The sequence below is a fragment of the Gavia stellata genome, chromosome Z (assembly GCF_030936135.1).
Source record: "Gavia stellata isolate bGavSte3 chromosome Z, bGavSte3.hap2, whole genome shotgun sequence".
Classification (NCBI taxonomy): Eukaryota; Metazoa; Chordata; class Aves; order Gaviiformes; family Gaviidae; genus Gavia; species Gavia stellata.
Window position 1 is genome coordinate 12,293,410 of NC_082637.1, and position 25,837 is coordinate 12,319,246.

The 25,837-nt window shown below is 45.1% G+C and overlaps 1 protein-coding gene across 1 annotated transcript in view; it reads right to left on the reverse strand.

Moving 5' to 3' along the window:
* CCBE1 (collagen and calcium binding EGF domains 1) overlaps window positions 1-25,837 on the reverse strand; it is a 98,467-nt gene that overhangs the window by 17,113 nt on the left and 55,517 nt on the right. Inside the window, exon 3 of the mRNA XM_059834160.1 lies at window positions 5,526-5,578. Within this exon, the coding sequence (XP_059690143.1) occupies window positions 5,526-5,578 (53 nt within the window). The remainder of the gene's footprint in view (window positions 1-5,525; window positions 5,579-25,837) is intronic.

Consider the following 25,837-nt stretch of genomic DNA (forward strand, 5'->3'; position numbering starts at 1 on the left):
GGTAAGTAATAAAGTCAAGTTACATCGTTTTTGAGGATTGAAGAAACCTAGAAATAAAACATTCATGAGACACAAGCAAAGAATTGTAGCAAAATTGTAATTGCTAATTACAGCTTTACAGTAGTTAGACTATTTCTTAAAGTTGGATTTTAAGCAAGGGGCACTTTCCCAGTTTGCAGAACTTAAGAAATCTTCTCAGATAAATATTAAATTTCCTAAAAGCTTTTTTCTGTTTTCTTCCTCAAGTTTTGAAGTGCTGATAGCAACATTTCCTAACCAAAATGCTGTGAAACACTGTGAGGCTAACTGTCAAATCTGTGCAGAAAGTATATCATAAGAAAAAGTTAATTAAAATCACATAATAATTGTTCAAAGCCAGATATAACCCTTCCAGCAAAGAACACATTGTTACAAAACCATCATCACTCTTAATAACAGCAATGTGAGTAACAGGGTATGGTAAGTTGCTGGCCAGGCTTGTCAGTGAAATCCCAGAAGACCGTCTGAAGTCCCCATTTGAAACCCAAAGGAGGGTGAATCTGTTTCTGATTTCACTGCTATGTAGCAGCAGAGCTGCAGTCCAGGGAACGGACACCAGAGCGAAACAGGGTCTGACCTGCATCCCTGCCCCTGCCTACATCAGGCTGGTGGCAGGGCTGGGGGTAGATGGGCAGCCCCGGCAGCGGGTACAAGGGCTTTGCAGCGCCATGGGGAACATTTCCCAGGAGAAGAAAGGGGCTGAAGCAGCATCTAGTCTCAAAACCAGCTCAGGCAAACCCTGCTGAAGGTTGGGTTTTATGCCAAAGCAAGTGCCAGTTTCTGTGATCGTTTCAGAGGAGCATCATCCAGCACACAGCACCCACGTGGTTGTCACTGTGACCCTCCAGTGACTGGGCACTGGGGGGCCACAGCAGAAATATCCTGTCCCTGCTCCAGACCAAATACATTGAAACCAAACCTAAGTGTTTCAACTGAGTTCCCAGCAACGTAATGTGTTTCCGTATATACAGTATGAAATAATTAAAACCCAAACCCTTATTGACTCACACTAATGACTAGCAGACATCTCTGGGTATGATGATTTTTCCAAACAATTAAAATGAACTAATAGATGGTAAAGCAAGTGAAACCACATTTGCTGTACAAAGCATATAGAGCACGTGTAGCACTCAGCGTAAAAGTGACGGTGTGCCAAGGTACAGAAAAGCACTAAATGAGACTTAACAAGCTGCTGTATGTCACACCAGAGCCCCTTAGACCAAAAAATACCATTGTAATGGTGCCAAGCATTTCCTCCCTTGTGCTGGCCACCTTTTGAATAGCAGGCATCCATTCTTTCCTTCTTACTTCACAACTGTGTTGATTTTAACTCTTGAAGTCTGCCCACAGTGCTGTGGTGGCAAATGGCAGTGCCAGGACCCCCAGCAGTAACCAGGGTCGAACAGCACAGAGCCTTGCACAAGTGTGGGAGAAAAACATGGCCCTTGCCTTCAAACACGGTGAGCCTGGGGGCTAGTTTGTGCTTTTTAGGTGATGCTGGGGCTGTAAACTCCCATTACATACGGCACTACTAGATAGTCCCAAATATAAAGCATTAGTGGTGTTTTTCCTTGGCATGGTTGCAATTTTCATTTTCCACTGAAATAAAATCAGATGGAGGAACAGCTAGTACGCCCAGCACTGAGGTGAACATGCCTGCTCCTTAGGCAGTGTGCCCACGCAGATGCTGGATTTGGCCTGTGCCATGTTCAGCCTATTCAGAGCAGAGGCGAAACGAGTTCTGTCCTCCCTATGCTTCCATGAACAGATGTGCCCTAATAAAATAATAAAAAACAGCGCTGGAAGGGACCACCTCCCACCACAAGCAGGATAAGCTATGCGTAAACCTTTCGTAATAGACATTCATCTAACCTGTACATAGAAATCTCTGAGGCATGGAGATGCCCTGCCATGCAGTCTGTTCCCAAGACTAAATATCCTTGCAGATAGAAAGCTTTTTACTCATATCTAATCCAAACTCCCCTTATAGCCATTTAAGCCCATTATTTTTGTCCTCTTCTTCTTGGCCGTGAAGAACAGTTTACTTTCCCCCCTTGCAGCAAGTTTTCACATACCTAAAAACTGTTATCACGTCTCCCCTCAGCCTCCTTTGCTCTAGACTAAACAATGCCAGTTCTTTTGAATCGTCTCTCTTCTGCCGTATTTCATGCAACTAGTCTTTAACTATGGTTTTCACAACCACCTTAGCAGAGCTCCATGAAGACCACTGCTTCATTTACTTTCATACAGAACTAGGGCAGGGTCCAGGAGGTGGAAAACTCCCAGCTGGGGGTTCCCACGCAGTCAACCCAAATCACACAACGGCTGTGGGCAGGTCCCATGTCACAGAGCTGTGCGTCTCCGGGGCTTTGGTCCCAGGCAGCATGACTCCCTCAGGAACAGTCCTCACAACTGGGATGACATTGGGCAAAAGATGCTGCACCACCTCCCTGTGCTCTGCAGAACCAAGGATGCACGCGCCCTCCCACGTTCAAGGCCCTTGTCTGCCAGCCTAGCCTAAGAAATGTTGTTTGAGGATGAATCAAAGCCACACAGTGAGAATCAGGCTGTTCCAGACTTTTGGAATATACAAAAAACCAAAGCAGAATAACAAATGTCTCTACGTATATTTCAATGAATTCAGGAATGACAATGCAGCATGAAAAATTGTACCAAGGAAATTTCTGAAATAGCATTAGTGAGGAAAGAGCAAATCTGATTAGTGCTTGCCTGTCATGGAGTATTTTGCTCTGAACTAACCCACAGCCAAGAAACTCAAGTAACAAACCAGTAGTAGTGAGGGTACTCTCCAAAAGAAGCTGTTTCAGACTACATATGTCCCTGCTTTACTCTTGGTGACACCATGAGACAGGACCTGGTTGGAGCTGTGAGTCTCTAAAGCAAAGGAGAAGGAGATCATTCAGGAGAAAAGGGTGAGGAGCTCTTTTTTGATCTGCTTCACTGGTCAGGTGGAGCTGGAAGAGAGGCTACAGGGGAAATCAGACACACAAAGCAAACCCCTCTGGATCTTCCTGAGGATCATTGCTCCCTGCTCCTGCAGCTGAAACCAAGAAGGTGATTCCAAAGCAAATGAAATGCAGAACCTGGGGCAGGGACTCATACCGGACTGCACTGATTTCTGTTGCTTTTCAAGGGCAGAGGATAAATAAGAGGACAGAAACCAAAGATGGACATGGACAAAGACACAGCCTCTTGGGAAAGAATCTGTTTAAATAACAGCTGTCCAAGAAGGAGATCAGTGTCTTCCTGAGGCAGCCATAAGAGGGTGGACAAGGGAGGGTCTATCCCTCTCCCAGCCCTCCTCCCTGCAGCCACTGCTAAATCACGGAGAAGACAGGGCTGGAACTACTTCTCATGGCTTTGACTTGCCAGTACTGGATTAAAAGGTGCAGATGTGCTCTAATAAAGTCACATCTGTAATGTATTTATGTGCTTGTGTTGAGATATGCATTTCATACAGCTACTCTGTCAAGATTATGCCAAAACAATGTGTGAAGAGGCAAGCGATGTCTTGTAAGAGAGTAAGTGAAATGAGTGCTTCACTGAATCATGTTTCTTGTCCCTGTACCAATGGCCCAAGATCGTCTCAGATGTTACAGCAATTGCTGTGGCCTCTGAAGTTCAAGTCAAAAGACAGATCGAGCTGAAAAAAGGGGAATGGAGATACAAAGGGAGAGAAGCCACAGCCAGCAGAGAAATTCAATTAGTGGCAGAAACTCTCAGGTTACTGAGATGCAGTTAATAGACAGGCTTAAGCGAACTCAGTGGGCACATAATAAAAGCTGCTTTCATAATCACCTAAAACCTCAAGAGATGAAAATTAGAAGCCTAAAGTAATATATGGTCATGGCTCTCATTTTATTTTTGCTCCTATTACTTCTCCTGCTGTATCCATTATACTTAGTGAATAACCAGTATATAAAATCGTTACAAACCAGAGGAAAACTGGAGGCCAGACTGTAGAGTCCTGGCTTCTTTCCACCCCAAAAGGATTCAGGGCTTCTGCCTCCTATGTGCACAACCGCCTTGTACAACACAGCACAACTGTCTCCTCCAAGGGTCCATCTTGCACTGAAGCTGCATTTCATTCCACACACACCGAGACAAAACTCACTGGACGAGGAACTCCTTGTGAGCATCGATTTCACCCAAACCCTACCCAGCTCCATGGGGGTCACGCTGGCACCATGCGCCATTTCTTTGCAAGGAAGCAGCAAATGCACAATTCCTGTTTTGAGAAGATGAGGGGTTTTCTCTTTTCCTTTTCTTTTTTTCTTTTTTTGCAACCAGTGTTCTAGTGTTTCCAGGAGCAGCAAAGAAGATACAAATTAAAAAAAAAAGCAGCAGGATCAGAGTTTGGGTTATAATCCCTGTTGGCTGGAGACTGTAACTCAAAAGCCATCTGACTCTCTCCAGTGTGTTAATTTGTCACTTTTCTTTTCAAAATACCACCATCTCAAACCGGGAAAACTCTCAGGTCAACTCAAGGCTTTCCGTATGTCATCATACAGAAGGTTGTGTTACCATAAACCAACTTTTTAACCTGCTTTTTGGAGCAAACAAGGTTTATTGGCTTGTCAACTCTGGAAATTTGCTTCTGCCTGACAGTTCCTCTTCTCCTACAACTTCAGAGCCAATTTCATCTGAACTGGGCAAAGCGGTGGGAGGACCTGAAGACGTTATGTTGCTACTGCTCAGTGAAGCCATCGGCTGGGTAGACCTAACAGAGGCCTTCCCCAAGGTTAAGGCAGGCAGAGCTCAGCCTTTTCCTAAATGAGATCTCATTGAAGCAACCTCTGAGCATTGGGACCCCGGTGCTGCCTTTGCAAAGCATACGGGTAGCTCCCCCCTGCCAGGAGGGGATTGTTCCCTTTTCACTACTGCATGAACTACCCTGAGCAATTCCCCATCTCCCTCTGCCCGTGGTGACAAGGAAGCCATGCCCACAACCAGGAGAGGCCGTGGAAGAGAGACAAGGTTTGGTGATGCTCTCCCCTCGCTGATGTCTTCAGGAAATAGGTAACTAAACGCTGGACTAACTCACCACGTCACCCACTCCTCGTGCACTTACAAGCCAAATCGGCTGTGCCAGATCCAAGGGGTACATGGTGAAAGCCATCAGCCAGGAAAGGTGGGCTCCTGGGCGCACAGAGGGCTCCCGTGTACCTAGCCAAGAGCAGAATGTGTCCCTCTGTTCGCAGCAGGGCATGGTACAAGATCTGTGCAGCCACCTGTACTTACGGGAAGATCAAGACTGGGCATGCTAAGCAAAACTTTTGGAAGATGCCAATATTTTTATTTTCCCAACAATTTCTGGGAAACAGTTCCCCCACTAACACATGAGATACGGCCGAGCCTGCGGCTATATCAGGATGCTCTTCCAAACCATCAGTGAGGAGAACAGGGCAAATGGGGAAAGACAAATGCACAGGGACACGAGGGGTAAGAACAGTGAAATCACATACCTTCAGGGATGCACTGTCCAAGAACAAACTTATAACCCTTACAGCATTTTTTCCTGAAAAACAATAAAATAAATAAATGAATAAATAAATACATTCTCTAAAGGTTGGTGCTGCCTTTAAAAGCAGTCATGGGTAGATCATGGACGTGATGAACCAAACAAGATGAGGATCCTGAGCTTTGCAGTTGGAAGTATCTCAGCATTAAAGAACACAACATGGAAACCCACCACTCTGTCCATGAGGCATTTTAAAGGACTGCACGGCCAGCTGCCTCAGGAGCCTGGGGCTGAGTACCCCAACGCTGACCCACTCAACATCCCAAGCAGTTTCTGAAAACCCTGCTCCCTTGTGTTGAAAGGATGCAGCACATACTGGTGCTGTCCATATACACAACTCAGGTCATAATTTTCATGATACAGTGAAGGGTGTTTTCAAACATCCATCCTTACAATGTAAACTTGCAGAAAGGAGTAAGTCTCAGTGAGGAGTACACACAAGATAAATGTTATCAGTCATTTCTCATCTTTTAATAAACCTGGAAGGTGATAAGTGAAATAGATCGTGTATTTCAACAGGAGCAAGGAGAGTGTCTTATACAGGCAGGGGGGACAAAACTGCAATGAAGAGTCAAAAGGATGAGATGTATTTTACGTGCCTGTGATACGAACAAAGCCTGAGTGCTAAGAAATTAACATTTCTTACACACTGGCTTGTAATGACATTTAGGTGTTCAGCTATATCTGCTTGTTTTGCTTTCTAGGCAGCAAACCACATCAAGCCACCAGGACTCCCGACAGCACTGAGGAGCCTTTACAAACGGCTGTGTCCCTCGTCATCCTCAGAGCTACTCACTGCAGGGGCCTGGTGACCTTCAAAGGGTCCCAGGGTGGTGGCTACGAGGACTGCTGCAAGAGAAACAAACTGCTGTTCAGTGCACTGTTTTATCAAGTCTACATGAGTCTGAGGGGAAAAACCCCCTGTATTCTACAAATCCACAGTTTTTCACACCTTGTGGCCATGCTGAAATATCTGCAAAACTGGGAAACCATCCATTTGGTCTTACCCTTTAATTCAATAACTGACGCAGAAGAGTGCTAAAGCCATGGCAGTCAATGACACGAGACTCCCCTAGACAACAGGCAGCCATCACAAATCATCATTATGTTGAATTTAAATCAACTATTAGTTGCAACTGACCACTTAAAGCAAACAATGCATTACTCTAAACTATGTAAAAACAAACTTTGGCTCCATATTTTACCCTCTTCCAAAGATTAGCTGGAATATAAATTATGCTTAATGAAGGTTGAACATCTGAAGAGGAAGCCTTGCTTTGTTATGCAAACATTGGTCCCTCATTAGACTTTTCTCCAAATACTGCTGTGAAGTTTTATCTGCAAGACAAACAAATGCAGGAGGAATGAGTTCAAAGGTGCATCTGGGAGGCTGTTCATATGCTGAAAGCCATGCGGATGGCTTTCCAAGTGCACATTCATCTCCTCCTGTCTGCGGAAGAAGGAAGGCTGATGAAGGCTTGCTTGTAGCTGCTTTTCAGAGGAAGATACAGCCTGGCTTGAGAGAGGGCTGAGACATGGGAAAGGAGAGGAGGACATCCCTGCCATGAGATGCTGACCTGTGGAGTTGTGCCAGCCAGAACTAACCAGAAAGATGGAGCAGCAGCTTTTGCCATTTCTACCCTTCTCCCTGGGAATTCCCACTTGATTTTCAGGCTTAGGACCCTTGGGATTCCCACCCTTGGAGTGGCTGGTGGCAGCAGATGCAAACCTCAACCAGCACAGCCCGCTCCTGGGTAAAGGCTCACCTGCTGCGAACCTTGCAGGAGCTGCCCCTCTCGTCTCAATTTGGCCAGCAATGGCTTTTGGCTGGACTTGTTGGCTTTCTTGTGGCTAAACTGTGGTTTTATGTGTCTTCCTGGATTCTCCTGATAGCCAAACCACTTGCCGTGATCAAACCTCTCTCCCACAGCCACACACTGAGCACCCACCACACGCCGAGTTACAACCATTAAATACTGCCCTGGCACCCTGAAGCAAGCACAGCCTTGCGTAGCCTCGCTGGGGGTTGCTCCAGTTAAAGCAACCGGAAAATCGTGCTGCCTTGGCAGGTATCCAAGCCCCTGCTGAAATCCGTCTCTTCAATGGTTTCTTGCAGCAATGAGTTCCACAGGGGGATGAGATGTTTTTGAGACATCACTTCCTTGTTTTCAGTCTCCCTTTCAATTTTTGTTGACTTTTCCCAAGGTTTACTGGTAAGGAGATATGGAAATATTTTCTCTAAATACCTGAAGATTTTTCCACATCATGAAAACTTTGAATCACACCTAAAGAAGTGGTTTAGAGGAGGGATGCCCTGCTTTCAGGATCACACTCCAGAAACCAATTGCCCATGATAATCGGTTCCCGATTCAAGATTACAGATCTCTGCCTTAGTGCAGCCCATACTCAACAGCACGCTTCAGCCATCAGCATGATTTTACCAGGGAAACTGCAACTTGAGGGTTAATGCACAGGAAATACAATAAGACAATAGCCGTTTCTCTGAACATTACATTGCAACCCTGGGATTCCTGCATGCTTTAGCTTTTTACATTCTTAAAGAGAAATCTGTCAAAATGATGGACACATGCGTTGATCATTAGCAAAGGCATTCTAATAGCAATATTCATTTTCAGACATCCAGCTCCAGGTTGACATGTCTAATCAACGTTGCACAGCAGCGATCTCATTATACATAATGAGAGGTAAGAGGGGGTCCCCACTGATAATTTTAGCTACTGAATAACTTTCAGCGAGGCAGTTGCTATGCAGCTGTACATGTGAGCATGCATCAAACACAAAGTAATATGCGGCTCTGTAAGAAGCTCAACCACTAAAATCTGGATCTATGGGAAAATTAAGTTGATTCGTTAACTTTAAATCTGGTTTCCAACAGGAGAAACTTCTGGCAGACTTCTCTGTTACAGCTTTTAATGGAGTGCTTCAGCTATTAAACATATAGCAACTTCTGATTCTCAGGCAGTCTTCACTCAGGAACATGCACGAGCCCAAATTCACAAAGGGTTTTGGGCACCATGATTTCTATCACTGCAATGTCTAGCTGTTGTGTTACCTGTAAGAAAATCCATAGCGATAGGGACTCTCTCAAAGCAAAGCCACCCTTGTTTTTCTGACAGGTAGCTGCAAGAGGAGCAGGGAGAAGTTGAGCTACTCCCCTCTGGTCTGGAGGTCGAGGTGTTCCTGGATCACTGAATGTCAGGAGATGGGATTTAGGGTCAAACCTTTGATACCAATAAACACATGCGTGACTAGGCAAGCAGCAGGTCTGCCTTTGTTGCAGGCTTTTGTGGCCCGTCACCTTGCAGACTGAGAGGGGGAGCTGAGCTTTCCAGGAGCACCCCCATGTCCCATCGCCCACAGGTCCCCCCCTCTGCCCGACACAGGCAGTGCACCAGCACAGCACCCCCCGCCCCATCTTGCAAAGCGGTAGCTTCTTGATAGCATCGCCCCAGACAGGCAGGACGAAAGGCAAGATGCAAGGAATGTGGCTTAATTAAGCCACCACTTTATTAAGTTAGCTTATCTGGCAGCTATCAGCAGTAACTCATCCAGTCCGGACCACGTTTTTTCCCCATAATTGTTTCCACCTGGTGCAGGGCTGCCGTCTCCCCCAGCCCACCTCTTGCTCTGCACTGGGATACCGTGGCCGATGGCGGTGCCGGAGAGACCAGGGTATGCTGAACCGAGAAAATACTTCTGTGCGAGGGGGAAGGGAGTGATTTAGGGTCCTGCAGCAGCTGAAATGCTTTGGAAATGCAAACAACAACAGGATAAACATTTTAAGTGATAATTAACCCGTATCTGTCGGCAGTAACGTGTCAGTGACTTGGGACGTGACAACGGCTGGCTTGGAGCTGCGTGATGCATTACTGAGGTTTTGGCTAACTTCAGCAAAGAGGCAACTCTGAAACTCTATCATGACAATTATGTTGAAAAAGATACATGATGGACGTTTAATGATTGAAAAAAGGGAAGGCAAAGGGGAAATGCAAAGGGAAAGGAAAAAGAAAATTTTTATACTGGTTTCAGACGAACGCAATATGTTAAGGAAGCTCTTGCTGAAGATGTCAAAAATAGAAACAGAAGAGTCCACTCTAGGAAATATTTGCCTCCTAGGAGCAAGGCAGACACAGAAAACCTTACGCCGACTCAGAAAGTGAGTTCTTACAATAAAATATTACCCTTACTTTATCCCTATAACGCTGGGGTTCAGACAGATAGTCAGCCTCCAGGATGGCTCCACACGGACAGAGGTACTTCAAGGAGAGGCACTTTAACTCCCATTCATCAGGGGTAGGAGCGCACGCAGGGAGTTCCTATAGCTCAGCTGATGCCTGAGGTTGCTTCACTGAAAGATGCAGCTCCATAGGTTGTCAGGGAGGTCAAATCCCCCCTCGCTGACACGTTATTTCTGACCCATGAATGTCAGAAGAGTCGCAGTTTAGGGGGCGTAAGAGCTGCTTAACGTTTTATGTGGGTTTAAGTACATCAACACTGTTCTCCCAGCTCATTGCTGGTAGAAAATAATGATAATACAGTCAAGCAAATGTATTTAATCAAAAGGCCGATTTCCTGTTGGGAAAAGATAGAAAAAAAAAAATCTTTAACCAGATTTCTTCAGCTGATGTCATAACATGAACTCAGAAGAACTTGTGCCGTATCTTGAAGACCTGAGTCAGCAAAGGCCGTGGCACGGCTGTGCTTAATTGCACAAAGGGATCTTTGTTAAAATGGCTCCTTATTGTGCCTGCCCAGAGTTTCTTTTTGATCACCCTGACTTTGAGAAATACACAGTGCAGCAAAAATGCAAATATAAAATACAGCAATTAACTTACAAAAGATAATTAGACAGCTATGAAAGCAAGCAAGGTACCTTAAAAAAACCCCAACCCTTGTTTTTCTCACATTCTATATAAAATTCAAACGAGGGCCAGGTCTGTCTGCCAAAGCATGCACAGACAAAGCCCATCTGCAGTGCAAGTGTCTTAAGGAAGCAGCTCGGTAGCTGTGCACGGTTTCACCATAGTTCACATGGTGAGAAGATTTATGGCAACATGGTGTAAAACTGAATGCACTTTATTTTTGTTTGCCTTTCTGTGGGATACATACCGAAATCTTGAGTAAGAGAGGATGGCCTCCCTGCAGACACTTGCTTAGCATACACTTTGCCATGATTTCCAGACTTAGTCCTTTTTCACAGTTTTGTAAAGAGATAATTTATGTCCGCACTGGGTGTAACGCAAGGTCCAAGGCCAGCCCGAGCCCTTCCAGTCACTGTCCCAGCTGAGAGTGAATAACAGGGGGTATGGTGCATGTCTTCCACTGCCTAGGAAATGCTGCAGCACCTATGACTGCAGCATGTATATGTGCGCTTCTTTATTTCCCTTAACTGACTGAATAACGCAGGATTTGCCTCAACAACCACAGAGAGCCATCCTTCACCGACAAGGCTGGAACTGAGACCTCTGACGGCTAATCACTGCAACCTATGCCTCGATTTTTCTGAAAGTCAGGTTTTCAGTGATTGATGCATTGTCTGAGTCTAAGCCGTGTTTCTCGTCAGCTACTTAAGACAAATAAATTTACCCACATATAATGGTTTTCTTTTTCTTAGAAAAAATGCGCCCTGCTATCTCTTCTTTTGCTCAGCTCTGGTTATTAAGACAGATACCAGAAACGAAATCCCATTCCAGTTATTGCTAATGAGAAGGTTTTGATAAGATTCACAGTTCCTGGGCTCCTCTTCAGTGAACACAAGCCAGGGACCAGACCCTCCCCTTGCAAAAGCCACATACCTCTGCTGACTGTGGGGAACTGTGCCAGCGCTTACCCAGGGAGGCTCTGGCCAATGCTGTTGAAAGCTCTCAGACACAATTCTTGGCTGTTCCTTCCTGTAATGTATTGTTAACCAACTCCTTCTCTCCTCGAAGTGCTGTTTCATGTCATCTTTTTATGGTCAAAGGGAGTTTTATGGCGCTGGAGTATAAACTGTGGTTCCTTCGTCTCAGATGAGACCTTCCAAACTGATACGATGATTTGCAGCCCCTGCAGAGTGCAGTATTTGTGAATGCATGAAGCTCATTCCTCTATAAAAGGGCAAAAAAAAAAAGACCTCAAGGGGTGCAAGAAACCCTCCACCCTGCATGGGTATCGGTGGGGCTTGGAGTTATGATGGGCGCTGACCTGCATGGAGCCGGAGAATGCACAAAAAGCAAAGCTTCACAGGTCTGGGGAATGTAACCACTGAAAACATTTGCCCGATGTCCTTTTTGTCCCTGGGCCTCAGCTCTCCATGGACACAGCGCAGGACATCTCGCCGTGATGGGTTTTGTGGTTTCGTTTAAGTAAATGAGATGCGATGAGGTGTTCAGGGGAGGTGTCCAAACAAAATCTGGGCAGGCAGACCGCTTCCCCAACACATTCCCCTGTGTCAGCAGATCAGCAGTCCCAGGAGACCATGGCTTTTGGACTATTTTAGGACTTTTGGGATGCAGAGAAAGGTGTTGGTATAAAACGCCTGCAGGCAGCCCAGCTAGAAAATAAGAGCTCATGAGCTTCTGCTCGCATTAGGAAGAAGTGGCAACTGAAACTCACCTTTTTGTGTCTCTTCTGGGCAGAATACAGCCTTTTAGAAATGTTTCCTGTGATCCTTCCTTCCGATGTGTAATGAAGGAAAAAGGACACACTGGGATTTCCATGTAAACCATACAGACCAGGGCTTCACATTTTCGGGGAAGCCGTAAAACTGCGCTACAGGGCCAGAACTGATGTTGGTCCTTGTCAGACCCTAGCCCAACCACAGCCTTGGTGCTGCCAACACGTCGACTAACCAGCATTTTTTCCTGTAGCACAGACCAACTGGCGGCACTGGTAACCATCAGTGCTTGTATCTCACTTAGCATACCAATGTCCAAAAATGACTAAGTAAAAATCTGCCTGTGAATATTCTCTAAGCAAAGAAGAAAACTCTCAGAAGGAAAATATTACACAACTTCAAAAAGGTGATTACCCCTGCTGCCACTGGAAAAGTCATTTGTTGGGTATTTTACATGCACATGAACATCGTCCTCAAAATCACATACGTGATTTGTTCAGTGCTGAACTGTACTTTCTTCCCCTCTTTCTTGGATTTTTATTTCACTGTGTTTTTTCTTTTCTTAATGCAAGGGAATGCTCATGTGGTTTATCACTAGGCAGCATGTCAAAAATAGCAGAATGATTAAATAAAAGACTTTTGACTGTTCTCATCTGCTTAGACTCAGCTTTACATACACGCTGTCAGCTTTGTCTTGCTCTCTTTTCTTACAAATTTCTTTTATTTTCTGGCATTGTACCAAGAAAATGATTTTGTTTAGTTTCGCAGGTGAAGTTGGTATGGATTTTGAAGAATCAAATTAATGTTTGACAGGTGTGAAATTTGAGTGGAAGGAAAAAAAAGTGTTTTATACAAAGATAAGACTGTTTGCATTTACTACATAGTCTAATGAACTTGCAAAGTATAATGCATCCTTATAAATATATTGTCATTTCTAAGAACAAGTAGCCTTCTAAATCTCAACTGAAATGATCCAAGATTGAGCCCGTGTTTTAAAATAACTCACCGCGTTGAGACTTAAAGTACAAAAAGCGAGCAGAAGTCTTCTTTTTTCCATCAGCTCTGACTTCCAATTAGAGGACTGCAAGCCAAATTTCCTTCCAAGTCTGTAAATAGTAAGTCTTGCTGACTGCACACATTCATTTATTTATCTAACCCAAGGTGAGCCAGAGTACAGGACTAATCACAGCACATCTGTCCTGTCTCTTGGATTTTTTTTAAACTTCCATGACTCTTCATTTTGTAGCTCCAATTTCCTACGAAATATCCATGTGAGATAGAGAGTAGTAAATTCCATTTCAGTACGGAAGGCAGGGCCAGAGCAGTGCTGCAAGGAGCTGCGCTCGCTCGCTGGCTGCTGTGCTGGTGCTCAGTCACTGAAGTCAAACAGCAATAAATTGCTGGCAAACTCTTAGGCTTACTGAATCCAGTCCAATCCAACCCCATTTATATAGCATCTTTCATCAACAACATCACAAAAACACTGCATAAGCAATGTCTAATAAACTCCTTTTGATAAAGAATAAAAGGCAAGCGCCTTTTACACACGCATGCACAGAAAGACACACCATAGAAACTATGCAAGGAAGTCAGATTTCTAAAGCTAGTTCTCCAAACAGGACATAAATCCCAATTAATCTTCAGAGCCAAGCTAGTAACTCGGTCTACATTCACTTAGGGGTAAGCTGCCACGTAAAGACCTGATCCTGATTCTGCAGAAATCCCTGGCAGCTTTGCCATGAACACGTGTCAGGTTGGGAACAGGCTCAGACCAAGACTCGGGGTGATGGGTGACCACAATTGGATGTGTGACAATTGGACTTCTTGGAAGAACAGTTTCAGACATTCACAGTGACATTTGTCATTGGCAACTGTTGCAAACCTCCTCCTTGTTTTGATGGATTCGGGATTTGACATGTACCCCTGCTCCTGCACTCCCCTCACTGGCACGCCATCCATCTATACCCTAAACCAACCATCTACACCCTAGACACAGACACATATATTTAATCCGTGTATTTAACAGATATTTTAATTTGTGATGGTTCTTGAAATTCAACTCTGGGAAGAACGCAAGCAAATAAGTCCAGCCAGGCTAACGCTTTCACTTTAAATAGTCCAGTAGTGACTACAGCCAGACACAAAGCCATCAGCTTTTAGGAAAGTCAAATACCATGGAAAAATAATTTAAGAAGGATGCAGTTCTGAGCACCTTGTTCTTTATGCTGGCTACCCACAAGGTCCAGATGACACCTTGGTGTCCAGCACTGAGCTGAAAACTAACAGACAGCGTGAGGAAGGTGTCTGCGTTTGGATACTCTCCCTCTCTGGTGTGGAAAACTCGTATTGAAAGGACAAAACACCATGCAGGGTATGAAGGTTGGTATGAATTGTCCCAGATTAATGGGAAACTGGGTGCTGTCTATATACCAGCTACAGACAAGGGGTATGAAATAGCTCCTATCTTCAGAGCACGTGCTTTATAGGAGTGCAAAAAGCATAGCGATCTAATTTTGTACATTATGAATCACATAAGGGTGCTTAAAAGCCACTTATGCCTAAGGATTTTTATCCTTCCAGTACTGGCTTAGAGTCACCGGGGCATGACCCTGCTTCAGCGCAGCCAAGGGAATCTTTCAAATCAAGGTTTCAGCCATCCTATAAGCAGTAGAAATAAATCCTAGGAAAAAAACCCCGTAATTTTAGAAAAATAGATTCACAGCATAATTTTGGTTGCAAGGGACATTTGGAAATCATCTGATGCAAGTGCACCTGGCTTAACTGCTCTGAGACTCACCCAGATGAGTTCTGAATGTCTTCAGGGATGTTGATGGCCCCAGTTCTCTGGGACTCTCTTCCAGCGCTTAACCACTTCACTGTGCATTTTCCCCCTTTATATCTACCTAAAATGTCCCTGCTGCAACTCGTGGCTCTTGTCCTTTTGCAGTGCACCTCTGATGAAGGTCTGGCTTTGTCTTCTCTATAACTCCTCATTAGGTAGTTGGAGACACCAATTAAATTTGCCCCTTAGCTCCCTCTTCTCCAGACTGAGCAAACACAGCTCCCTCAGGCTCTTCCTGAATATCATGAGCTCCAGCCCCGGAGCATCTTAGCTCCATTTTGCTGATAAGCGCACAAAACTGTAGGCAACGAAAGCAAAAAGTATCACTAGCAGATATTCTTTAAAAATGTTAAAGAAATGGGAAACAAACGAACAAAAAAAAAACAAGGAAAAAAAGTTATTTGCTAAATTGCAATGGAATTGCAGCTTTGGTCCCCTCCCACTGTTTTCTCTCCCTTCTTCTCTCCATTTTCCCAATAAAATTTTAAAAGCAGAAAAACTGCAAAAAAGAAGTAAATCTTGAATGAAATATAAACAATGCTATTTGTCATGACAGTATTTTCAAACAAAAGAGTTGGCCAGCTCTGATCGCTATCTAAGCAACAAGACCAAGTTAAAATTGTGCTTCTAATATATTTTCAACATCAATAGCAGCAATGGAATTAACTTCTTAATGTAAGACCTTGGAAATCTCTATAAAGACACTAAAAAAGATATTATTTCAAGAGTGTTTCACTGATCCAGATGTTTCTCTCCTCTTTCCCCTCTGTTTTATTGTTCCCAGAGAAGACCACGTAAAAGCTGAAACTGCTTATTAAGTATACAGATTTAATGAATTGGACAAGGAAAGAAATAATTCTTAACATAACATGTTCACAAGTCACATCCCTGTTTATTCTCCACAGAGATGATAGCAAAATACTCTCTATATACAGAGCAGTCTCTGTTAGAACAGACTCTGTCTCCATGAACCGCTTCCAGCATACAGAAAAGATTCATTTTTAAAACAACACAGTACAAAAGTTTGTTGAATTATGTAGTGATGCGGTACCATGGCCCCAATGCCAAGGATTATTTTTAGAGCCACACATCTGCAGGTTATTTGTTGCAGGGTAGGGTGGATGGAGTAAATCCTGAAACAATTCGCTAAGCAGACAAGCATTACTGTAATGAGCTGTTATTTATATGGTGTCACTAGAAGGCTTGGTATCTGGGACGCAGCAGCAGTATCTGCGCTGCCTGTGTAGCTGCTGCTGCTCCGCTTCGACTGCAGTCAGCAGATGATGGGAAGTTCAAGAAGCAGCTTTTTGATGTGACAATTAGCTCCTCTGTTAAAAATGGCAGGAGGAGGAATGCCATCCGGCCAACAAATGGGCCGCGGTGATTTTGGCACAGAGTGCGCCAGACCGGTGGTACCCACTCAAAGTCAACGCATCCCACTCTTTAATTTGTGAGCAAATAGGTGGCACAAGGCCAGTTTTAAAAATAAGAAGGAAAGCTGTTTTCAGAAACTTCCTTCCATTTCCTCACTGCGCCGTGTCCCACACAGCGCTCAGCTTTCAAGCCAGGCAGAGCCTGAACGTGGTGTCAATCGCCTGTTAGCCAAGTACTAATTGCAGGAGCGACCGCGCTGTGCCCTAACCGAGCAAACCACAGCCCCGGCCCCGCGGAGAGCCCATTTCCTATTGCCTCGTTTAACAGAGCTGGCACTGGCTGCTGGTCCTCTCTCCCCACCCTGCTGCTGGAAGATGGGTTTAGCCCTGAATAACCTACTGAGGTTGAACACAAGACTTTTACGAGATGCTGAAATGCTATCGAGTCAACTCACCCCCTCATTTTGCTCTGCGTGCTTGTTATTTGCAACCATGCTCCAGCTGAAAGAAAGTCTCTCCTCCACCCCCAGTCCCCCTCTAACCTATTGCCCGAAAGCTGGGGATGGGCCCTGCTACCAGGCACGATGCCTGGACATCATGAGATAGGACCAGGAGGCACTTTGCATTGGCCAGCTATGAAATGCTGAGAGCGAAGTGGTGGAAATGAGCCAAAAGGAGAGTGGACCTGCAGCAGGGCAGCCCTCGCTGCTGGGATGGAGACCTGAAGGCCAAAAACTTTGGCATGTGCAAGGGAGCTGAGGGGGAAGGTCACAAACCCAAACCTGGACCCTCCCACCCTCAGATGGCCGGTGAAGATGTGGTCCTGAGCTGGTACGGATTACTTGTGACGAACGTATGGGGAGCCTCAAGTGTGACGACTTCTGGGAGGAAGCTTGCACAACTTCTCACACCGCTGCTTGATGCTGGAAAACAACCACCAACCCCCCAGACCTACCCATCTTTAAAAAAATTCACTCATCTAAACCAGATCTTCCTTGCAAAAGGAAAATTGTCCCATCAGGATCTGTGACCTTGCCAAGATTATGCTTCCTGGGAATTGAAAAACAACTTTAGCTGGTTTAGCCTCTTAATCAGAGAAACTAAGCCATACGACTTTGGCCCGGAGCACACCTGGTAGTGAAGGTATGTGCTTCACCTGGAAAAATGTAATTTTTTATTGCTTGGAAAGCTTTAGTCTCACTTTACCTATTAAGAAATAAGTATTTCCATGTAAAGAAGTGGAGCATATCAATCTTAGGCTTTTGACCCACTGCATAATGTTATTTTACTTTTTATTTTTAATTGGAAGGAAATATTTATAGTTGCAAAGAAATTATCCACAAAGTTCAAAATGGACCCAGTATCCTTGTTGTGGTTTGAACTGTGGTGTGTGCTGGGGTTTGCTCCCATGCTCCCAACCTGCCACCGTGCTGTCCTTCAGAAGTGGATGTATGTCCTCAGTAAGTAAATACCTGAGAAAACACCCATCCTGTCCGTTTGTAAAGCCCTTTGGGATGAAGGTGTTTTACATCTAGAAGTTATTACCAACATGTAACTGGTGGGTTTACAGACAGTTGGATGGCCCATACAAAAGCACATTTAAACCTTTTGCACTATAGTGTGCTTTGTCTTGGGTAATTGCTTTGTTCCAGGCTATTTCACTTCACCTAAAAAGAGAAGTTCCACTCCTCTGTGGCGCCCGTTTTTCACCTACAATTTGTCTAATCTTACTGCTCTATTGAGGCCTTTGCAAAATAGCAAGTGATGCTTCTAGCTGCTATTTTGGTATTGGTGCAAACCCAAAGATCTCGGGGTTTTTTTCCTTTCTTCCCTGTTGGCTTGCAGTATTGTGCAATTACCCTTGTATTAATTACGCATCACAATTGAAACAGGGTTGTGTTTTCAGATACTAGTGCCTGCAGGAACATATTGAATTTACATTACTATACCCCTTCCTAAAACCAGTGCAAACTGGGGATGACTCTGCTGGAGCTGGTGGAGTAGTTCTAGTTACCAGCAGCAATTCAGAGCTGCGATCACCGGAAGGACTCCGGTGTTCGAAGCATACAAATGGGCTCAAAGTTTGGGCTCAGAAGCAAAAAAAAAAGTGAGACCAGAGTGAGGTCAGAATCAGGGTTGCTGACCAATTTACCCAGAAGACGGGGTAGGATATATACAGGTAGTGCTGTTGTCTAGGGCTAACATCTCTCCTCGAAGGCATGCTCGGAGGATTATTGGCTTCAGACCTTTCCAGCTTGCCTTTGCAGGCACTCTGTAAGAGCTCATCTGCACAGGATCAGAGCTTTTCAGACCCTGGTTTTCTTTACAAATGTCCCTCTGTTTGCCGCATTTCATCAGGTTTCCCCTCCCTGCAGATCATCCTGGACAACCGTCCTGTGCACCAGCCCAGTTGTGGCATTCAGTGGTTTCGTCTGCCGCTGCAGGGTCTTTTCAACTCACTTGCAAATGTTTGTTTTCTTCTGGCGATTGGATTTTGCTTTGTCTGCTTTATTTCCATGAGCCGTGATGAAGGCAAGCATCCTGCTGGGTGTCAGTTTTAGGATGCGCTCGCTGCTGGCCGTGTGCTTGTTTGCTTGTGGGAACCCATCTCTCCCCACCGCTCTGGCATGGGCTTTCTCATGTCTCTCACGACGTCACTTTTTTGTAGGCTAATTTTGGTGCGTGTGGGCAAAACCCCTTTCTGAACAGCTCAGGCTACTCTTTCTTGACAGTGCTCAGCACCATGTTTCCTGTTCTTCCTTTACCATTTAGGGCATTACAGTATAAATGTCTCATTAGTGGAATGCCTACCGATACCTAGGAAATACAGGGAAGGCTGGATCCTCATGGAGGGAGCTGAACCTGCCTGCACAGCCCTGGCTGGAACCATACCATAAACCTGACAAACTTGGTGGTATTAACACAAAGGTTAAATGACTGCTACAACATGCATGTTCATCTCTGCTACTGCTTTATTCTCTACACAGTATTTAAATAGCATTATCATGTCACAGCACTCATGGCTGAGAGGAGACCGTTTTCCTCCAGGATGTCCTCACAGGCACAAGGACCATATTCTCATGCCAGGGGGAGCAGGCTGGATCATTTGAAAAGGAAAGACCTCTTGCCTTCAGTGCAAGGTGAAGAGAAGACAGGCTGATTGATGCAGGTACTCAGGAGATGAATCTTGAAGGTGCACTGCAAGGGGGTGTCTGACGGTCTCATCTGCCTCGGCCACAGCAACTGCATCAGCAATGTCTTAGGGTCACCCACTGTTTTAAAAATCTCTTTTTCTGAGATTAACTACGGGAGAAGTGTCAATTGAATGTGACGTACCTTGGCATCTTAAAATCTATTTTCCAAATAAAATGAATGACAGCACTAAGAGCTTTTGCAGCAGGGAAGTTACGGCTGTGGCCTCGGTCAGTGACAGGACGGGGTCCCATCACCTGCGGGAAGTGTTGACAAGCAATGGCAGATGCCACCCTGATCAGCTGCCCAGGATGAACCACGACCCTTATCGTAGGCAAGAGTTGCCACCTTCACCTAAAGCAAACAACTTGGGGAAGTTTGGGTGATTTTTTCCTGTTAACTTACGGTTCTCTAATATGTTTCATGGTATGACCGTCATCACTAAACTTCCAGACATTTTCAACTTGATGCGTACTTAAATAAGTATAATATAGAGTGACTGCTAAGGAAGTCTGGAAGATAAGGGAGTAGCATATTTGTTCTGACTGGCTTGTCGTGACTGGTGTGACCAATGGGTGACAGTCACTTTGGCTCTCCCTGAGTTAATTTTAGCTCTCTCTGGAGAATGCATGTTGTTTCCAAAATGTGATATCACAGGTAAACGCATTGTACACTCAAGGCATCAGTCTGTGTTAGCCTGTAGAGACAATGTTAAATTTAGATCTGAGGCTAAAACAGTATCAGCAAAAACAAGATGAACATTGCAAGATTCATACCTCTTTTTCTCTCAGAACATACATTTTGTGCCAATTTGGACAGCTTCTACATTCCCACCAATTGATCTACATGTAATACCTTTGCATTGTCTTTGAGCCCACTCCACAGTTCACACCACTACACTTTTGTGGAGGTAATACTTTATGCAGAATAAAAGAAACAAATTGTCTTCTTTCCTACTCTGTTCACAAGTTGGTTTTTATTCCCAAAACACTCCAAGAAAGAAAACCCTACATTTTTACAGCCTGAGATATCAATCTGATTCTACAGAGTTGTTTGAAAGTGCTATATTTTATCTGGCACACTCCAATATATTTGGAATAAAGGTTTGGCATGCAGTGTAAAGCAGACTCCCCCAAACGTATGCAAACTCCAAACTGAAATTAATATCACGCACATTCTTTGAGAAATTTCACCCCTTAGTTTGGATTTTCCCCCCCACTTTTCTACCTAATGAAGTGCTTGTTTATCACTGTTATAACCCGATGGGCACAGTGTGCATTATAATCTCACCATCTGCATCATTTACATTCCCAAATGTGGAATCTCAGCCAGATGTCTGACTTATCTCCAAGGTGGTGACTTTGGGCATATGGTTTTTATTGAAATGAATCACAATACTAACAGAAATTCAGTATCTATTATCTATCACAACTGCAGATAATAACTCAGAATAAATTTATCTTGGGCTTTTTATTGTTGCCCACACAGACACTTCTGTGGATGAATCTCCTGAAGTGCAATAATAAAAATCAAATTAAAGGTAAGGCAGGATGTTAAGCAGAGTACTTCATTATAGATAAAGTTTGCAGATTGCATTACGAGTGGAAGAAAAACGTGCAGCCCTTAGTAACATGGAGATACTGAAGCAATCCACGTTATAGTGACACTGAGAAACAATTCAGTGCCAGGGCAGTAGGTCACCCCGAGCTCACATTTCTGTTCGTTCTTTGAAGGACCCAGCAAAAGCCATAACCTGAAAACACTACCACTCCCTCCTGCTCGCACGTAGAGCTTGTGGCTTCTACTGAGAACTTGTGTGGTGTTTGCTGGCACAAAAGCCCCCACTTTTCCTTGAAATAAAAAGTACACCTTCATTTAGAAATGTGTCATATTACATGTTTTTCTCTGTCTTGGATTTCTGGACCTTTCTGCACTCCTAATTAGTACTGGTAGTAGTAATAGTATGTTTTTACTTCCATGATGTTAACCACTGGAGTATGAGTGCTGCAAATAGAAACTAAAAGTTCAATGTAAAGAGATCTCCAAGAAAACCAATAGTTCTTTACTTAGATTTCTTAGACTTGTCACTTAGATAATTCCTTAGATTTACTGCCAAATACATTATCAAGCCACAGCTATGACAGCGTGGAAGGCAGATACGCATGGACCAGGACAGTTCCTCACATATTAGCGCATCGTGAGTGCAGGATAATCAATGCCACCACATCCTTCGTTATAAATAAACACGATTTTCTGTGAAGTACCTGAATTTCACCTCCAGTTCACCCCATCAGTGTGCACAGCAAAGAGCCTGACTGAGCACAGGTCCCTCTGTATTCAACAGAGAAGGACAGACACTTCTGGAGGGCGGCTCAGTCTGGCAACGGCACGGCAAGTCTCCTAACTTCAGTGACTTGGTTAAGTGATAAAGGTAGGCAGGGAAAACCTGGGCTTTAATGTCCCAGTTTTCAGCAGGGTTATCCAACTTTTTTAAAACTCTCTCACAGCTTCACTGCCATGGGAGGTGCTCAAAGGACATGAAACGGGGAAATCTGCACCAAAACCACCGAGGAGGAGGTTGCCTCCTTCCTCACGCTGCTGATGGTCTCCAGCCACAGCCCGCAGCCCTCCTTCCGCCATGGGGTGTGCAGACCCTGTGGAGGTACCTCCCTGAAGAGACAACCGGAGCACCCCCACGCACAAATGCGTCTCCCCGTGTGGGAGGTTGGGCATGCGGCTGTGGTTTGACAGCCAAGCGTCGTGAACCGAGAGCTCCTGGAGAGAGGGGTTGGCCTTGAGGGAGCTCTTAGGGGAACTCTGTTTGCAGAGCCGCGGACAAGGGCAGCCACCCCCTCAGCTGCGTAGCTCTAGTGACCCTCCCTGTGGATTAAGCTGTTCTCTAAACCAGGGAGATGTTGCAATACTAAAACTTCATTGCGTTTGGACCTCTCAGGAAACCCTTCCAGAAAGAGAACTAGAAAAAAAAAAACCCAGACTACAATCATGTAATTAAATGCTGAATCATAACAGAGAACCACAGAAGCCCACTGCAAATTATGCTGGCATGTGGTTAACACTGGCTTTTCTTAATTTGTGAGTGCTTTGCATGTTCACAAGGTCACTGTTGCGTGCAACAGTGACTTTATTTGATCACTGTTTCCAACACACCAAATTCCCTTTCAGCGCTCCTTGAAGCCATAAGAGATGACATTTGCCCCCCTGTATTTTTCCAGTTAATGTCCAACTTCTACCTTGTCTGCCAGAATGGTTGAGTGGATGCTGTCCTGAAGAAGATGTGGTCAGAGCACCACAGCATGACACCGTGGGCTGCCGCAGCGGCTCAGTGCCAGTCCAGGGACCGTGCATCGCCCAGGAGTGCTGGTGGATGTCTAAGGTGGCGCAACTGTAAAACACAGGCTGGGGTGAAAAATCATGGGAATGGGCACTCCAGTCTGTAGATACGGATCTTTTCTAGCCCAGTGTGCAGTTCCTACACCGCTATCAGCATCCCTGACTTAAACCCCCTTGAGGAACCAGCTCAGGGTGCCCCACCACTGAGCATGGACCCTGACTTGCCCAATGGTCCTCCAACAGCTTGTGCCCATGTTCAGTACCAGATGGCACAGGTCCTGTTCTCACTGGCACACAGCTCAAATCTTTGAATTTTAATGAACTGAATTCACTGTTCACATGCAGTGTTGTGCAGTAAGTAGTGTTCAAAGACGTCCAAGACAGTTTTGAACGTGCTGGTGCGGGGCTGGCAGCGGGACAGCTGCCTGCATCCATCACTCTGCCCAGGCATTGCTCTGTGTTGATATATTCTCCAGTCCTATGGCCTGGGGGGTAAAACAGGGACAACGGGATTTTTATTGCTCACTGGGATGTCACCAAAATTGCAGTAAAGCAGCAACTGTGATCCATTCTTGTTAGGAGAAGATCTTTGAAGTAAATGCTGCTGTGGATTGACAAAAATGAATGGTGATTATGCTTGAGGAGCAAGCTCAGCAGCTTTAGATCATAACCTTTTACCTGTGCGATGCAAACCTAGCAGGGAGTCCAACAGAAGCCTCCTGCCCTTGAACGCATCTGCACGACTGTCTAGATGCTACCTGATCCCACCACCATTGTCCTCTACGGAAGGATGGGCAGGACCTGTCTGCCCTTCCACAAGCAATGAACCAGTTCTGAGAACATCTGAGATCTTATAAAAGTGATGAGTTCATTCTCCACAGATAAAGTCCAGTAAGTTTTATGCTGCTACCTACAAAAACGTCAACTGCACAGTTTCTGATCGGGATTTAGCTGTTGCGTTTTGACAGAGAATAGCAAAATGGTCAAGACAGCTCTTGTTAGATCCGGGCAGTAAATTACATGCTCTGCTCCATCCACAAAGAAATGTTTATCATCTGTTGCCAAAAACCACAGCGCCCTGGTGTTTCCTCGGGCTTGCCTTCCATTTCTACAGCCACTGAGGAGGCTGTTACCCTCGGGAAGTCTCATTTAGAATAAACAGTCCTTTATGTTCATTATCATAATTCCCAGAGAAAGGGCTGGGGGTAACTAATCAGCAATTAAGCATGACCGATCAGGCACCCTGGAAGCGCCAGGCTGGACCCAGCCGATCTGCGAGTGCATCTTCCAAGCTGCAGAGCCACAGCAAACCTCATGACTCTTCCTCCGGCCTCGCGGACACCGGGGCTTTGAGCTGGGGAATTTCTTCTTTTTTGGTGACAAACAGTTCACTGGAGGGGGGGAAAACCTAACAATAGTGCTGTTTCAGGAAATGACTGATTTTAAGGAAAAACTAAGAAGAACCTGAGGGCCAAAGTGATTCAGTTCCTCGCTGAGAAGTGGTGTTTGCAGATCAGAAGTGACCAACTGCTTCTCGAATGCAAAAAGGAGACTCCAGACCCCCAAGCATGGGTGTTTTTGGGGGAGGCCTTGCATTCCTTGATGTTTTTCCAGTTCAGTCTTTGAACCTCGGTTCATCCCCGCTTCGATCTCACCCTCCTGATGATGGCACGGCCAGCTGGGCTCAGCGAGCTCGGAGCCGGTCACCGGCAGCACTCGGGCAGGAGAGCCCAGCAACGCTCACAGCCTCCCCAGCAGCACAGACCGAGAGCTTTGGAGCAAGACTGCAGCTTAGCTTAGGCTCGGCTGCTGGGGCTGGGGACTCGCATCCACCATCGCCTGGCTCGTCCTTCTCCTCCCAGCACGTCACGGGTCCTGGACCAGGTGGCCGTGGTCCATCATTCAACCATTGATGGGAAAACAGGTCTGATAAGCAACCCTCCTCAGAGCAGGTCTGTTTTAAGTCCAAGCAAGATGAAGCATTTTGCCAGTTAGGGAGTTACTCCTGGACTTTGCCAGTGGCACAGCAAATGGTTCAGCTTAATGCCTTCATCCTAGGTTTAGCTCAACTCCTAATAATAGGGGTTAATCTCCTCTTGTCAACATGGCTTATTAAAAGATCACATTAATCCCTCTATGGGTTCAAAATCTACAAGTTAAAAACGTATTAACGTACTTAAAGCGATGGCAGGTTAAAAGAAATGATACTCACGCTGTGGCCCATGTATAAGCTAGAGGTTGGATTTTGTTCTGCTGGTTGTACTACCTAAAATAGCTGTTTGCTAAGATACAACTTGATTGCTGTCTGATGTTTTGTAACAGGCATGGAGATTGTCTCACTTTCGAAATTTCTAAGATTTCAAAGTCCCACAAAGACGGTCTTCCAATTCCCACTGGCCTGCAGGAAATGCTTGTAACCCATGAGTTTGAATCAAAACAGTGCATTTTTATCAAATCTTGTTCAAGTTATTTTTTCCATTACCAATTTCTCCCCCCAAATCATTATTTACTTATACATTCCTTGCTCCTTAGAAACACAGGAGGAGAGAACAAATGCATGATCCAGCAATGCACTGAGGATCATCTCTGGAAACGCTAATGGCTTCTCACTCAGCAAACAGATTTTGATGAAGGCACGTCTAGTTCAGAGAAGGAAGCCGAGAGAATGGCACCATTTCACATGAAAACACACAGAGATGGCCAAAACCCTTATATAACACAATGGGATCATCAATGTGGTTTAAAAACAAAGCCATCACTGTGGTGCTGAACTGCACTGCATAGGCGGTGCCCTAGAGACCCGCCTGTCCTTGATTCAGCAGGGCATTCAAATAGTTGGGCTTTTTAAATAGACGAGGAATCGTATCCAGATTTCCCCCGTG